This window comes from Amblyraja radiata, chromosome 15 (assembly GCF_010909765.2).
Source record: "Amblyraja radiata isolate CabotCenter1 chromosome 15, sAmbRad1.1.pri, whole genome shotgun sequence".
Classification (NCBI taxonomy): Eukaryota; Metazoa; Chordata; class Chondrichthyes; order Rajiformes; family Rajidae; genus Amblyraja; species Amblyraja radiata.
Window position 1 is genome coordinate 37,560,065 of NC_045970.1, and position 13,773 is coordinate 37,573,837.

The 13,773-nt window shown below is 46.3% G+C and overlaps 1 protein-coding gene across 1 annotated transcript in view; it reads left to right on the plus strand.

The window, feature by feature from the left end:
- The window catches only part of hpse2 (heparanase 2 (inactive)), a 168,486-nt gene that overhangs the window by 119,034 nt on the left and 35,679 nt on the right, over window positions 1-13,773 (plus strand). The window contains exons 7-9 of the mRNA XM_033034070.1: window positions 3,552-3,645; window positions 7,969-8,075; window positions 8,789-8,903. Coding sequence (XP_032889961.1) covers window positions 3,552-3,645; window positions 7,969-8,075; window positions 8,789-8,903 — 316 coding nt within the window. The remainder of the gene's footprint in view (window positions 1-3,551; window positions 3,646-7,968; window positions 8,076-8,788; window positions 8,904-13,773) is intronic.

The window sequence follows — 13,773 nt, forward strand, 5'->3', positions numbered from 1 at the left end:
TACCTGTGACCGCATGGGTTTTCTTCGGGTGCTCCAGTTTCCGCCCACACTTGACAGACCCACAGGTTTGTAGGTTAATTGTCTTCTGTAAATTGTAAATTGTCCCTAGTGTGCATATCCATGGCTATCGAAAGCCTCTTAAATAAATTTGTCTGTCTAAAACGTCGTCTTTCCATTTCCTTCCACAGGTGCTGCCTGACTTGCTGAGTTTAATTTAGTTTGGAGATACAGCGCAGAAATAGACCCTTCGGCCCACCGAGTCTGCACCGACCAGCGATCCCCGCATATTAACACTATACTACACGAGGGACAATTTTTTTCATTTATACCAAGCCAATTAACCTACAAAACCTGTCTGTCTTTTGAGTGTGGGAAGAAACCGAAGTTCTGGGAGAAAACTCATGCAGACGCGGGGGAGTATGTACAAACTCTGTACAGACAAGCACCCGTAGCCGGGATCGAACCCGGGTCTCTGGCGCTGTAAGGCGGTAACTCTACACTGCACCACCGTGCCACACCCAGTTCTTCCAACTGTTGATTTTTAGCTAAATAATCAGCTCGTGGGCTGTGAACCTTCGCATGATCCTTATAATTTTATATTTGTCCCGAAGGCTTTGTACTATTGCTTTCCAAGACCTTTGTTAAAGTCAAACAGTGAATGTTTTTCTTTTCCAGTCTATTTGCTAATATCTTTCAAAATTCAGAATCTCCTTGCAGGATCTGGCACTTGAAGCACACGAGGTGTCCAAGATCTCCCTGGATGATTCAAATACATCAGAATTGCCAAAGCCAACAATTTCCTGCAGTAGAAACCTTGCTGCTACTGTGCCCATTATTAACCAAGGAGAAAGTCAGGATTCACATGCATTCAGCTGGGAAGCCACACTGGGAACGAATGAACATCCCTGTGGGAGGCGCGGTGGTGCAATGGTAGAGTTGTAGCCTCACAGTGTCAGAGACCCAGGTTTGACCCTGACTATGGGTGCTGTCTGAACCTCGTTTGTACGTTCACAAAATGGTGGAGCAACTCAGCGGTCTGGCAGCATCTCTGGAGAAAAAGAATAGGTGACGTTTCGGGTCTTCAAGAAGGGTCTAATCTCTTTTCAAGAAGGGTTCCGACCCGAAAGGTCACCTATTCTTTTTCTCCACAGATGCCGCCTGACCCGCTGAGTTGCTCCACCATTGTCTCTCTTGTGTAGATATGGATTTGGACCCCAAGATCCCTCTGTACATCAGCGCTACAATGTAATACATCTGGGTTGTGTTGGAAAAGCAGCTTTAACATTGGACCCATGCCTCTGTCCTTTGTTCCCTCTGAATGTACCTCCCTGTGAAGGGACTGTGATGTCCGTAGTATCTCCAAGAGTAATGACATCTCCTCATTGTACAGACACCTCTGGCGTGCACGCAGACACTGTAATCACTTTGAACTCATGTAGGCCCCTAAAACAAGTTGGATAAATGACTGGGTTATTCTATTTCGAGGTGTTGCTTGAGAAGAGACTGCTGTATGGGGAACATGACTTAATGCCACAAGCTCTTGTATATCCAACTGATTGTGCAGCTAACTTAACATCTCAGTTAATTAATAATACTAAGCTAATATTCTCATGGCATTGCAGAGAACAGAATGATTATTACAGATCTATTAAATATTTATTTTCCAAAAATATACTTTATTCAAATTATTTGCAATTATACAATAGAGTGCATTCAATGTACCAATCATACCATTACATCCGTAGAGACAAGGAACTGCAGATGTTGGTTGAGCAAAAAAGACACAAATACTGGAGTAACTTAGTGGATCAGGCAGCATCATTGGGGGACAGTTCTTCAAGAAGGGTCCCGACCTGCAATGTCACTTATCCATGTCCTCCAGAGATGCTGCCTGACTCGCTGAGTTACTCCAGCACACTGTCTTTTTTTTTAATAACATTATATTCCCACAATACATGCACATTTTGATGTTGTGGAGCAATTTTGAAGCAGAGGCAATAGTTTTGGATATGAGTTTGTCTGTCTAAACTGGAGATGATGAAGACGTTCTTCTCTCAATTAAATCTTTAGAATTCTGTAGCCCAGAGTCATCAAATACTTTCAAGGCTGAGGTAAACGGATTTTTGAAGTGTCAAGGAGGCGAGGGTTATGTGAGTTGCTGTGTTGCTCCAGCACTTTGTGTCACTCTTTTGTAAAGCAGCACCTGCAATTCCTTGCCTCTACAAGGCATATGCTACTCTTGATTTCACAGAGATTTTATGTTGCAACTTTACAAACACTGGTTAGGCTACGCTTGGAGTTTATTGTGTACAGTTCTGATCGGTGTATTGTAGGAAGGACGTGATTTAATTGGATAGAGTGCTGAAGAGATTCACCAGGGTATAACCTGGATTAGAGGCCTTTAATTACAGGGAGAGTGTCCGACACATTGGCGTAATGATAGAGTTGCTGCCTTACAGCGCCAGAGACCATGACTTCGGGTGCTTTCTGTACGGAGTTTATGCCTTCTTCCTGTGACCGCGTGGGTTTTCTCCGGGCACTGATTTCCTCTCTCACTCCAAAGAGTTTGTAGGATAATTGGCATTGGTAACATTGTAAAATTGTTCCTAGTGTGTAGTATAGTGCTAGTGTACGGATAATCGCTGGTCGGCGCGGACTCGGTGAATCGAAGGGCCAGATGTCTAAAGTCTGAAGTCTAAAGATTGGATAGGCTGGGCTTGTTTTCCCCAGACTGAAGAAGAACAAGGAATGAACTGATAAAAATGCATAAGATTATGTGCGGCACACATTGGGTAGACAGTCAGGATCTTTTTCTCATGGTAGGGGCCTCAAAAACAAGAAGGCCCAAGTTTAAGAGGTATGGAAAGAGTTTTAAAGGGGAGCTCAGAGAAAAGTTTAACACACAGAGAGTGGTTGCCATGCTGCCAGAGGAGATGGTGGAATGAGAATCTGATAAAGGGAACATTTTAGAAGGATGAAGGGTGATCTCATTGTAACTTACCGAATGGTGAAAGGCCTGGATAGAGTGGACATGGAGAGGATGTTTCATCAGTGGGAGAGTCATAGAGTCATCGAGTGATACAGTTTGGAAACAGGCCCTTCGGCCCAACTTGCCCATGCCGGCCAACATGTCCCACATACACTAGCCCCACCTGCCAGCATTTTGTCCATATCCCTCCAAACCTCTATCCATGCAGAACAAGAAGGTTTAGGACCAGAGGGCACAACATCCGAATAAAAGGACGTACCTTTAGAAAGAAGATGAGGAGGAATTTCTAATGGTCTGCTGGAATAAATAGCCCAGATCTGACCCATCTTCTTATGAACTCCATGCTTCACTTCACCCGTTTTGAATCTTGACCATCCTAATTTAGCTTTGTGGTTTAGATGAAGGGCCAGCAATCAAAAACGTTAGCTCTGTTTCTCCCTCCACAGGAGCTGCCTGACCAGCTGCGTGTCCACAGCATTGTCTGCTTTTATTTCTGGCTCTGGGAAGTTTCTGAGCTGATCAGAGCTAAGGCCTGACTCGTTTTGCTGTCTTCCTGTTGCAGTTACTACATAGATGGGCAAACCGTGAAGGTGACAGACTTCATGAAAACCCGCCTCCTGGACACCCTCTCCGAACAGATTGCCAAGGTACAGAGGGTGAGTTTCTTTATTTCTGCAGTTCAACTAATGACACCATTCAATCGTTGAATGGTTCAATGGTTCTTTATTATCATCTGCGAGGGCCATAACTTTCTGCAGTCTCCTCATTGTTTTTCCTTCAGAGGTACAGCAGAGAAACAGGCCCTTTGGCCCACCGAGTCCACGCCGACCATCCATCACCTGCCCACACTAGTTCCATGTTATCCGACTCTCTCATCCACTCCCTGCACACTAGGGGCAATTTACAGAGGGCCAATTACCCTACGAACCTGCACGTCTTTGCAATGTGGGAGGATACTAGAGCACCTGAGGTCAGGGTTGAAACTGGGTCTCTGGTGCCGTGAGGCAGAGGCACTCCAGTGTGCCATTCGCTCTCGTCAAGAACTCCTAGACTTGCCGTCTTTACTTTGTGAGTGAGTTCAACTGGGGCTTTGGTTTGCCAGCTGGACGCTTGGTATGGAAGAGTTGGACACCGCCAATGTGACCAGCAACCCACACCAACTGACCGACAGATCTCCATATCCCAGTGTCTGGAATTCTGGAGAACCTGACTGCAGCGCCCTCTACTGACCAGTGGCACTGCGTTTCCTCATCATTCCCAATCTCTCCCCTTGGGAAGGTAATTTCAATTGGCTTCTACCTCCGGCTGCAAGGACTAGAAACATTTAAAAACAAATAGTTGATAGCTATCAGTGTTTGCTGTTTGCTGTACCAGGTTGGCATGGTAGCGCAGCGGTAAAGTTGCTGCCTTGCAGCGCCAGAGACCCGGGTTTGATCCTGACTACGGGGGTGCTGTCTGTACGGAGTTTGTATGTTCTCCTCGTGACCGTGTGGGTTTTCTCTGGGTGCTCCGGTTTCCTCCCAAACTCCAAAGACCTACCAGCTGCGCCACTGTGCCACCCTCATTGGTTAATCACAGGAAGAGTTTTGCCTTTTACCAGAAAGTGCATTTCCATGCAGAGAAATTGGACCCACAGTTCAGACCACCAGTGAATCAGAGGTGGGCATTGTCTGAGGAAGGAAGGCTTAAATTGTCACCGACCGTAGATGATATTAAACTGAGAGAGGTGAAGGCTGTGTGGTTTGAAGTGCAAGAATGAGAAGAACAGAGTGTGGAATATGGGATTCATGTAGGCAAGTGGGATTAGAGAGAATGAGAAAGATGCAGCTCGGAAACCAGCCCTTTGGCCACCGAGTCTCTGCCAAACATTGATCACCCATTCACACTCATTCCACTGTCTTAATTTCCAATGGATTAAACATCCTATCCCCGACTACACAGGTGGGCTGTGTGTGCATGCCAAGAATTAAGAGAAGATAGACACAAAATGCTGGAGTAACTCAGCGGGACAGGCAGCATCTCTGGAGAGAAGGAATTAGTGACGTTTCTGGTCAAGACCCTTCTTCAGACTGAATTCAGAGACTTTATGCACCAGGAAAGGAACAATGACATTCTTACTGGATGCGGCTTTTCTGGCCCATTAATGCAATAACTTAACAAATAAATATACAATGATGAATAATAAAATAAATTATCAGCAACACCAAATAGGCAGATTATAATAGTGAGAAACTGAAGAATGTAGTCCAACCAAAACATAGTAGCACATAAAGTGCTGGAGTAACTCAGTGGGTCAAGCAGCATCCCTGGAGAAAAAGGATGAATGACGTTTCAGGTCGGGACCCTTCTTCCGTTTATATTCACTGCCTTCTTGAAGCAGGATTTTCTTGCCTCCATTTCTTTCCACCACCCCACTCCCCCCACCCCTTCCCCCTCCTACTTTCAGTTGAAGAAGGTTCCCAATCTGAAAAACGTCACCTGTTCTTTTTCTCCAGAGATGCTGCCTGACCCACTGATTTACTCCAGCACTTGGTGTCTGTCTGCGGAGGAGGAAGTGTTGTTGCCAATTTGCACCGATTGTAACATTGCAGTCAAGTGTGCGCCAATGAGCAGCCAGTACATCGCGTACAGGTCTTAATCATTTCTGCCTTCAGGCAGCCGCAGAGCAACTTGTTTTGACTGTTTCTCATAAGCCTACATTCTTAGCCACAGCAGAATACATTTATATCAAGGCTTGTCCCATTGAAGAACAAGGGACTGAATTTTTAAACAAAAAAAATTATTGAAGCCTGTCCAGTGAATTCTAAGGCGCAGTAAAGTTGTTTTCATAAACTCCTCAAATAGCATTAAATATTGGCAGGCATTTGAGAGCTTTGCGAAGGACAGCTTAATCTGGACTGTTCTGGTACCCTCAAATCTGAGCCCTTTTACCCAAGGCTCCACTCTTCCCTCTTGAACTTAAAGCACATTGGACTTCTAACACTTGTAACTTCCCATGCAGAGGGTTTATCAGGGCGTGCAGATGCTGCCTGACCTGCTGAACATTTCTGATGGTTTCATTTAAGATTGGGGGGTGTTGTAGAGCAGAGGGATCTAGGAGTTCAAGTACATAGTTTATTGAAAGTGGCATCACAGGGAGATAGGATGGTCAAAAAGACGTTTGGCACTTTGGCCTTTATCTGTCAGAGCACTGAATATAGAAGTTGGGAGTTCATGTTGTTGTTGCACAAGACATTGGTAAGGTCACATTTACAGTATGTGTTCCGATTTAGGTACCATGTTATAGGAGAGATGTCAAGCTGGAAAGGGTGCAGAGAAGATTTACAAGAATATTGCCAGGACTTGAGGACCTGAGATATAGGGAGAGTTTGAGCAGACCAGGACTCTATTCCTTGGACCGCAGGAGGGTGAGGGGTGATCTTATAGAAGTGTGCAAAATCACGAGAGGGATGGATCAGGTAGATGCACAGAGCAGAGAAATTGACAACCAGAGGACATAGGTTTGTGAAGGGGAGGGAAGTTTTAAAGGAATCTGAGGGGTAACCTTTTCACACAAAGGGTGGTGGGTGTATGGAACGAGCTACCAGAGGAGGTGATTGAGGCAGGTACTATCACAATGTTTAAAAAGCCTTTGGGCAGGTACATGGCTAGAATTGGTTAGAGAAATATGAGCCAAACACAGGCAGGTGGGACTAGTATGATCAGTCTGAAGAAGCGTCTTGACCCGAAATGGCACCCGTTCAATAGATAATAGACAATAGTGCAGGAGTAGGCCATTCCACCCTTTGAGCCAGCACTGTCATTCAATCTGATCATGGCTGATCATCCACAATCAGTACCCTGTTCCTGCCTTCTCTCCATATCCCTAAACTCCGCTATCTTTAAGAGCTCTGTCTAGCTCTCTTTTGAAAGCATCCAGAGAACCAGCCTCCACCGCCCTCCGAGGCAGAGAATTGCACCGACTCACAACTCTCTGTATGAAAATGTTTTTCCTCATCTCCGTTCTAAATGGCTTACCCCTTATTCTTAAACTGTCACCCCTGGTTCTGGACTCCCCCAACATCGGGAATATTTTTCCTGCCTCTATCGTTAATAATCTTATATGTTTCAATAATATTCCCTCTCATCCTTCTAAATTCCAGAGTATACAAGCCCAACCGTTCCATTCTATCAACATATGACAGTCCCGCCGTCCTGGGAATTAACCTGGTGAACCTACGCTGCACTTCCTTAATAGCAAGAATGTCTTTCCTCAAATTGGGAGACCAAAATTGCACACAATACTCTAGGTGTGGTCTTACTAGGGTACAACTGCAGAAGGACCTCTTTGCTCCTATACACAACTCCTCTTGTTACAAAGGCCAACTTGCCATGTTCTTTCTTCACTGCCTGCTTTACCTGCATGCTTACTTTAATTGACTGATGAACAAGGACCCCCCCAGATCCCGTTGTACTTTCCCTTTTCCCAACTCGACTCTATTTAGATAATAATATGTCTTCCTGTTTTTGCCACCAAAGTGGATAACCTCACATTTATCTACATTAAACTGCATCTGCCATGCATCTGCCCACTCACCCAACCTGTCCAAGTCACCCTGCATCCTCATAGCATCCTCATCACAGTTCACACTGCCACCCAGCTTTGTGTCATTTGCAAATTTACTAATATTACTTTTAATCCCTTCATCTAAATCATTGATGTATATTATACATAGCTGCAGCCCCGGCACCGAGACTTGCGGTGCCCACTAGTCACTGCCTGCCATGTTCTCAGGAGATGTTGCTTGACCCGTTGAGTTACTCCAGCACTTTGTGTCCTTCTGTGTAAACCAGCATCTGCAGTTCCTTGTTTCTATCATTCTGGTGAACATCTTCTGTACCCCTTCCAAAGCATCTACATCTTTCCTGACTGTATTGTCCACCAGAACAGCAACATATGACCGACTCCCATACTTTGAAGTCTCTTTTCATTCCAACAGATCGTGAATTCTCATGCACCAGGGAAAAAAGTTTGGCTGGCAGGAGTTGGCCCGTCATGGGCTGGAGGGACCTCAAACCTCTCGGATACCTTTGCAGCGGGATTTCTGTAAGTAACTGAATTTAAATGCTCTGACCGATAATCAGACAAATGTTCGGACCACCTATTGCACTGCTTGGCCTTGTTTTTCTAATTTAGTTTAGTTTAGAGATCCAGTGTGCAAACAGTCCCTTCGACCCTCCGAGTCCGCATCGACCAGCGATGCCTCGTACAAGAGGTCTATCCTACACTCTAGGGACAATTTTACAGAAGCCAATTAACCTACAGACCTACACATCTTTGGAGAGTGGGAGGAAACCGGAGCACCCGGAGGAAACCCACCAAGTCACAAGGAGAACGTAGAAACTCCACACAGACAGCACCCGCAGTCAGGTTCCAACCCGGGTCTCTGACACTGTAAGGCAACAACTCTGCCACTGTGCCACCAACCTGAGAGGCAACTTTTTCACACGGAGATTGGTGGGTATATGGAATGATCTGCCAGAGGAGGTAGTTGAGGCAGGTACTATCACAACATTTAAGACATTTGGACAGGTACATGGATAGGATCAGTTTATAGGGATATGGGCCAAACGCAGGTAGGTGGGACTAATGTAGATGGAGCATGTTGGTTGGTGTGGGCAAGTTCAGTTGAAGGGACTGTTTCTATGTTGTATGACTACGACTCTAAGAACCAGGGTTTTCACAGCATCCTGGAGTATATGACAATACATTACTCTGAATCTGAATCTGAATCTGAATCATTCCTTCTTTTCCCTCAGCTGGTTAAACACACTGGGAATGTCGGCCAAACAAGGTATGGACGTGGTTGTCCGAAATTCATTCTTTGACCATGGATATAATCACCTGGTGGATCAAAACTTCAACCCACTGCCGGTAAGCTGAATGAAGTCTTCGCTTCTTCCTGCCTTGTTAACAGGACTTCTAACGAGTCCCGATGGAAACGAGGAGCGGCACGGTGGCGCAGCGGTAGCTTTGCTGCCTCAAAGCATCAGAGATCTGGGTTCGATCCGTTCAACTACGGGTGGAGTGGGGAGCTTGTATGTCCTCCCTGTGACCACATGGGTTTTCTCTGAGTGCTCTGATTTCCTCCCACACTTGCAGGTTTGTAGGTCTAGTAGTATTTGCCCTCAAATATTTGACATTTCCACCCTGGGGTAAAAGGTTCTGATTGTCTATCCTATCTATGCCTCATATAATGGTATGTACTTCTATCAGGTCTCCACTCAACTTCCAGCGTTACAGAGAAAGCAATCCAAGTCTGTCCAACCTCTCCCTGTAGCCAATAACATCTAACTCAGGCATCATTCTGGTAAACCTCCTCCGCACTCTCTCTAATCTCCTCTGTCTGCATGTGGTCCAAATCCTTCCATTGGATTTGGACCACATATCCATGTGTCTATCTAAAAGCCTCTAAAACTCCACTATCGCATCTGCCTCCATCACCTGCCCTGGCAGCACACACACTGCTCCAGTCTATGCATTAAAAACTTGCCTCACACTAATGGGATTAGTGTAAAGGGACCTGCTTCCTTCTGTGACCCTTTGACACCAGCATAGTCTCGGAACACTAACTCAAACCTGCTGCCTTCATTTATTCAATCCTCCCCCTCTGAACCTCATGCACCCCCCGAGAAGTGCCAGCCCCTGTTAGCACAGTATCCCAGCAGGGAGGGATCTGACTCTTGAGGAGCTAGGACCCAGCAGATGTAACGTTGCTGCTCACATCAAAGTGAATGGGCAGCTAACGTGCAGCTGGCGGAGCGCACCTGTCCACCACGATGGAAGGTGCCCAGCTGCTTTGATTTCCCCCATAAATTGCAAAGCCACAACCAGGTGCTGTATGACTGGGAGGTCAAAAGCTGCACGCTGTTTCCATCGGCAGGTCGCCTCCAATGTAGCTTGAAAGCAGCAGTCTCTTGAGTTGAGTTTAGTTTATGGTCACGTCTACTGACGTACAGTGAAGCTTTTGTTGCCCGCTAACCAGTCAGCGGAATGACAATACATGATTGTAATCGAGCCATCCACAGCTCCATTACAGATACACGATAAAGGGATTAACGTGAAAAATGTTTAGTACAAGGTAAAGTCCAATCAAAGATAGTCCAAGGGTCTCCAATGAGGTAGATAGTAGCCCAGGGCTCCTCTCTAGTTCTTGGTACAAGCTGTGTGTGTGTGTGTGTGTGTGTGCAAGAATGGTTCAAGAACCGGAGGACATAGGTTTAAGATGAGGGGGGGGGAAGTTTATTAGGAACCTGAGGGGTAACGTTTTCACACAAAGGGTGCTAGGTTTATGCAACTAGTTGCCGGAGGAGGTAGTTGAGGCAGGTACAATTGCAACATTTAAGAAACAATTAGACAGGTAGATGGATAGGGTATGTTTAGAGGGATATGGGCCAAACGCAGGCAGGTGGGACTAGTGTAGATGGGACATGTTGGCTGGTGTGTGTAGGTTGGGCCAATGGGCCTGTTTTCTACACTGTAGGACTATGACTTAATGCTTCTTTACTATTAGGTGTAACAAGGTTCAGTGAAACTATTTTTCTGCATACAGATCAGTGAGATTCTTGCTACACATAAGTACAATCCCTGATTAAGTACAGATTGTATAGAAACAGCCCACTGATTCCATATGCAAAAGACGCCAGGTTTTGTTGCCATTTTCACAGTCCCAGCTGTAGCTGGTCGTAAAGGCCCGTTGCAGCCGACGCCTCCGTTTGTATGGTCCCACGAACTGTCGTCCCTCTCCTCGCCCGGCCACCTTCAGCCTTCGTGCCCTGTGGGCGCCTCCGCTGCCGATCTTGAGGGCGCAGAGGGTTCCTTCTTACAGGCCCTTTGAGCAGCGTCCGCCGCTGCTGTCCCCGACTCCTCTCCGGTTCCCGGTCCTCAGGGGGGCTGGAGACGAGCCTTGGACAAGATTCCCACTCCAGGAGGGGTTCCTGCTCCCGTGGCGGTGGAGCCAAGCTTGCTGCTGGGGTGTGGCAGTAGCCCGCGGCATTTAGGAAGCTTCATATGGGCGATGTGGAAAGATTGGTAAGAAAAAGGCACAAAGTGCTTCACAGTCTAAAGCAGGGTCTCGACCCAAACTGTGTCCAACATTGTATCCATATTCTCCAGAGATGCTGCCTGACCCGCTGATTCACTCCGGTACATTGTGTTTTGTTTTATAAACAGCATCTGCAGTTCCATGTATCTCCATGGATTAGGTTAAGCTTGAAATCACGCGTCACCAGATTCAGGAACAGCTTTGTTCCCCACTGTTATCAGGGTTCTGACACAGTTCTTCCATAAGCTAGGGTACTGTCCGATTCACCTCTACACCATTGCGGACATTGGACTTTAGCAGGCTGGTTGGGGAAAGGGTCTCGGCAAAGCGCGGCCCAAGAAGAAGACCACAGCGGTGGAACTGGAGGAGGACGGTGTCTGGCCGGCAGGTGGAGAATCACAACGGCTGAGAAGGTGGAAGAAGGCAGGTGAAGGGAGAGACTCCTAACTTTAGTGATTCAGGACGGAAACAGGCCCTTCGGCCCACTGAGTCCGCACCGATTAGTGATCACCCCATACACCAACACCAGGGCCAATTTTGCAATGTTACCGAAGCCAATAAACCTGCACAACTTTGGAGTGTGGGAGGAAACTAGAGAACCTAGTGAAAACAAACGCAGTCACAGGGAGAAAGTAAAAACTCCATACAGACAGCACCCGTAGTCAGGATCGAACCCGCTGTAAAGTAGCAACTCACCCGCTGCGCCACTGTGCCGCCTCCACCACCGTGGTGGAATCCATGCTGTTGGACCCGGGTCTGTCTCTGTCAACTCAATGTGGTGGCTGTCTGTGCATTAGTCACTCCCACGTTAGTAGATGTCAAGCACAGGAGGGATAAAGTCCCTGACTCTAGAATCACCCTCGTTAACCATCTCACGACCCACAGAAAGGACAAGCATACTCGATATCAAGAGATTCGTAAGTTCATAAATTCTAGGAGCAGAATTAAGCCATTCGGCCCATCAAGTCTACTCCACCATTCAATCATGGCTTGTCTATCTTTCCCTCTCACCCCCATCCTCCTGCCCTCTACACTAAACCCCTGACATCCTAACTAATTAAAAATCTGTCAATGTCCATCTTACAAATACCCAATGACCACCTCCACAGCCATCTGAGGCAATGAATTCCACGGATTCACCGCCCTTTGATCAGATGAGGCCCAGGGGATTTAAAATCCCATCGGAAAGCTGACAATGGAACTTTCTGTCGGAATGGAGTTTTATGTTTGATTATCTTCATTGGCAGACGTTGGACAATTCTGGATTGTTTTCTCTTGAACGTCGGAGGTTGCTGGGAGACCTGGCAGAGGTATATAAATTTATGAGAGGCATAGATAGGAGCTTGTACGTTCTCTCTGTGACCACGTGGGTTTTCTCTGGGTGCTCCGGTTTCCTCCCACATTCCAAGGACGTGCAGGTTGGTAGGTTGATTGGCTTCTGTAAATCATCCCTAGTGTGTCGGATAGAACTAGTGTATGGGTGACCATTGGTTGGCATGGACTCGGAGGGCCAAAGGGCCTGTTTCTACACTGTACCATGAAAGTAACATAGATTAGTTAGACGATAGCTTTAGAATTACAGGAGATGAGCGGGGCAAGTTTTTTTTACAGAGAGGGTGGTAGGTGCCTGGAACGTGCTGCTGGAGATGGCAGTGGAGGTAGATACGATTGTTGTGTTCAGGAGGCTTTTGGATAGGCACATGGATATATAGGGAATAGTGGGATATGGATTACGTGCAGGCAGAGGAGACTCGTTTACCTTGGCATCATGCAACATTGTGGTCCGAAGGGCCTGCTCCTGTGCTGTACTGTTACATGCTCTAAGACTTGAGACCTACACCCAACCTACTGGTTTGCAAGTTTGTGGCGCCTCAGTAGGCGCCACAAACACTTGGTCCATCTGTTCAGATTATGTTACCATGGTGACAGGACATACTGTGGATTTTATTTTTCCTGAGCCATAATTTTATTGGAAGTGATCTAATTTTAAACATAAACCCTGTTTTGCTACTCTCCCTGAAGAATCTTAGGCTCGACAATAAATCGGCACACAGGAAGTTGAGAGACCACATTTCTGATGTCCTCAATTCATAGTGTACAATGTCCTTCGTAGCTGATCTCTGTATGAATGGCAATATTTCTTTCATGTTTATTGGCTCATAAAGCTTCACTTGCATGTTAAATTGGCTAACTTGGCAGTGCTGCGCAGTGCATGGAACTTAGAACTGTACAGCCCACAATGTCTCTGCTGAATATGATGCCAACTCTTATCTGTCTATGCATATTGCCTATCCCCCCCATTCCCTGCATATCCATGTGCCTATCCAAAAGCCTCTTAAACGCCACTATGGTATGAGCCTCAAACACCACCCCTTGCAGATCGTTCCAGACACCCACCACTTTCTGTGCAAAAATGATGACCCACATGTCTCCTTTATACTTTGCCACCCCCCCTCCTCACTGAACATTATTCCCTGTATCATATATCTGTACACTGTGGATGACTCGATTGTAATCATGTATTGGCTGTCCGCTGACTGGTTAGTACTTAACAAAATAGCTTTCACTGTACCTTGGTATACGTTAGACTAAACTAAACTATAACTGATCTCATCTGCCTGTACATGATCCGTATCCCTTGATTCTCTTGCATATCCATGTGCCTATCTATAAGCCTATTAAATGCCGCTATCATATCTG